Source organism: Muscardinus avellanarius, assembly GCF_963383645.1.
Source record: "Muscardinus avellanarius genome assembly, chromosome: 8".
NCBI classification, from domain to species: Eukaryota; Metazoa; Chordata; class Mammalia; order Rodentia; family Gliridae; genus Muscardinus; species Muscardinus avellanarius.
This window is the reverse complement of record NC_137794.1, coordinates 41421333-41424085: the sequence shown is the minus strand read 5'-3', so window position 1 is coordinate 41424085 and position 2753 is coordinate 41421333. Positions and strand designations below refer to the sequence as shown.

Sequence of the window (2753 nt, the reverse complement as noted above, 5' to 3'; positions counted from 1 at the left end):
GACTTTTTTCAAATGTCCTTTAAGTATTATTCTTTATTCTTAGGACTTCTAATATCCAAAATTGTGCAGGTCCAGCTAATAATATCAATGTATTAAAAACTAAACTTGAGTAAATGGAGGTATGTTTATGTACCTGGATAAGAATATTAAAATATTCTTTTTCTTAAATGGGGAGAATTTGATAAAAATTATATCATCATTATAAACCTAGCATAAAAGCAAAGAAAACTGAAAAATAAACTAACCAAATAATAACTGTTTTAGGTGAAGTAGTGTAGCCTATTAGTTTAAAATAATTTTAAAGGGAATATTACCCTAACAAATACAGTTATAAAGAATAGATAAAATAGCACAGTAGAGACCTTGAATATATATGAATTTAACATGCGATACAAAAGTATCACACATTAGTAAAGAACAATAATTACTAAATAAAAATATTGAGAACATTGACCAAATAGTGGGATGGAAAAAACATTTTAAATCCTCACATCATAGCATAAAGCAAAATAAATTTCAAAGAGATTAAATAGTTTAGTGTAAACAATTTGAGGCAAGAAAAATGAAACAATTAAGTATACATTCTTTGATATTTGGCTAGGGAGGGAATTTTAAACACTGAGCTTCATATTTACGGGCATAGGGATCAGTAATTCTTTTTTTTCATCGATACATAGGATTATAGAGTTCTAATCATGCCCATCATGCTCTCAAGATAAAACAAAGCAGAATCTTCTGTTCTTTTGTACAAGTCTGAAGTCCTTTCTGCAAAGCTCCATCGTGTTGGCTTCTCTTGCCTCCCTGTGGGGACAGGGAGGGAAATGCTGTCCTTCTGTGGCTTCATGTCACTTCCCTCTTTGGACCCTCATTCTGGAATTTCCTCTCTCTCTCTCTCTCTTTTTTTTTTTAGTGGTTACATGACAAAGATTTAATGAAAATTGGTCAGTATGTATAAGCTACAGAGCTAAACAGTTATGCAAGACTCATAAATTTAGAAGTGATGCTGAAGTAAATATTACATATTACCATTATGTGATTCATCTTCTTCCTTCAATGATTCCTTAGCATATTTCTCTGTTTCTTCCCTTATATCTTTTGGAGCAATTTCATGTCTTCCTTTAGTTATTTCACCAACCCAGCTGAGTTTGAGTTCAAAAGCTTTGTCTTTGACTTCATCGTCTACTATGTAAATTATCTTTGCAACTTCTTTAACAACATCACAGCAGGTCATTTCTTTCATCTGAAGCTTTTCTATTTCTGTCTTTGCAGCTTGCCTGGCTTTGCCAATGGCACAGCCCCAATAACCATACGAAACACCTGATGGGTCAATCATGTAGAGTTGTGCGCCATCATTCACACTGTAAGACCCTAACATGAAACTGCAGCCAAAAGGTCTAACAGCACTGTAGAGTGTATAAGCATGTACATACATGGCCACTCTGTCTGCAAGATGTTTCAGTGGAATGTTATACCCAAAGTTAGATCTGAAGTTGGAAGCTTCGTCTCTTGCTATGTCTGCTAAAGAACGAGCATCTGCCAACAAACCTGCCACAGCCATTCCAACATGCCGATCAACATTAAAAAGTCTTTTATTGGAACCTTCTTCATAGAGTTTAGAAAGGACTAATTTCTCAACCTCAAAGACAACACCATCTTTATATCTGATCCCAATAGCTGTACTACTGTTTTCCACAGCCTTCATAGCACATTCAACTTGAAAAACCCTTCCATCATGTGAGAATGTTGAGGCTGACAGATCATACCCGGTGCTGATGGAGCTCATCCTGCCGACACCACTGCACCCCTAGGGCTTCAGGCCGGACAGGCTTCCCCTACCCCACAGTACCCTGGAGTTTTCTCTTATTTGATCATTCCAGGCTTAGCATTCATTATTGAATGAATTAGCATTCATTATTGCTTCTAGCTTTTTTCCCCATTCACACATGCAAATGCAGTAACTGGGATTACAGGAGTGCGCCACCACGCCCATCTAGGTATTATTCTTTAGTTCATTCTTTTGTTCATGAAATGATGGAGAATTTCATTAACATATTGATAGCAGAGATCATGAAAAGGTTTAAAAATAATTTCTGATGTAGATAATTGAATAGAGATAGAAGAGATAAGTTATAGACCTCTTCAATTTAAGGATGCTGTGGGCCATTAACACGGGTACAGGTGAGTACCTGGAACTGGATATAACATCTTGGGGCCACTGGTTTGTCATTTGTTTGCATCTTATGGGCTAGCTCTTCAAACTGCATTTGTACATCAGTGTGCTTATCCAGGATATTCTTTTATTCATCTCCTGGAGTTTTATTTTTCCCTCAGGTATTTTTAATTTTTCTTTTTGGACCTTGCTTTTCTTTATATCTTTTCTCTTTAATTTATTACTCACCCAAGGCTATCCATAACTTAGAGAAAGAAAAACATCCCTTTGATCTTTAATCCCTGGCAGCTTTCTCTGGCTGACCTTCACAAGGAGAGAAGATGCCCCACTCTTTTCTGTGGCTTTAATGCTTTCCTTCTTGTATGAAAATGGAGACTGGCATTTCCAAGACCTTGCTTCCTGGGCCTGCCCGTTTAGGCTCCAGAGTTTGGAAGCTGTAATAACCATGTAAAGAGCACTTTCTTGCCAAAGCCAAGAAAGAGCACCTGCTAGCTGTCAGACTTGGCATCTACTGGAAGGTTATTAAAACTTTTTTCTTTTTAAACTTTTTCTACACATTAGGTACACAATGAATATTAAAATA

At 36.4% G+C, this 2753-nt stretch overlaps 1 protein-coding gene across 1 annotated transcript; it reads right to left on the bottom strand.

The window, feature by feature from the left end:
* Positions 1-1015: 1015 nt before the first annotated feature.
* Positions 1016-1783, bottom strand: LOC308265960 (proteasome subunit alpha type-3-like; the record flags this gene model as incomplete). The annotated part of the gene is made up of 1 exon (XM_080700020.1): positions 1016-1783. The coding sequence occupies one exon, from the start codon at positions 1781-1783 to the stop codon at positions 1016-1018; it is 768 nt and encodes a 255-aa protein (XP_080556146.1).
* Positions 1784-2753: the final 970 nt, after the last annotated feature.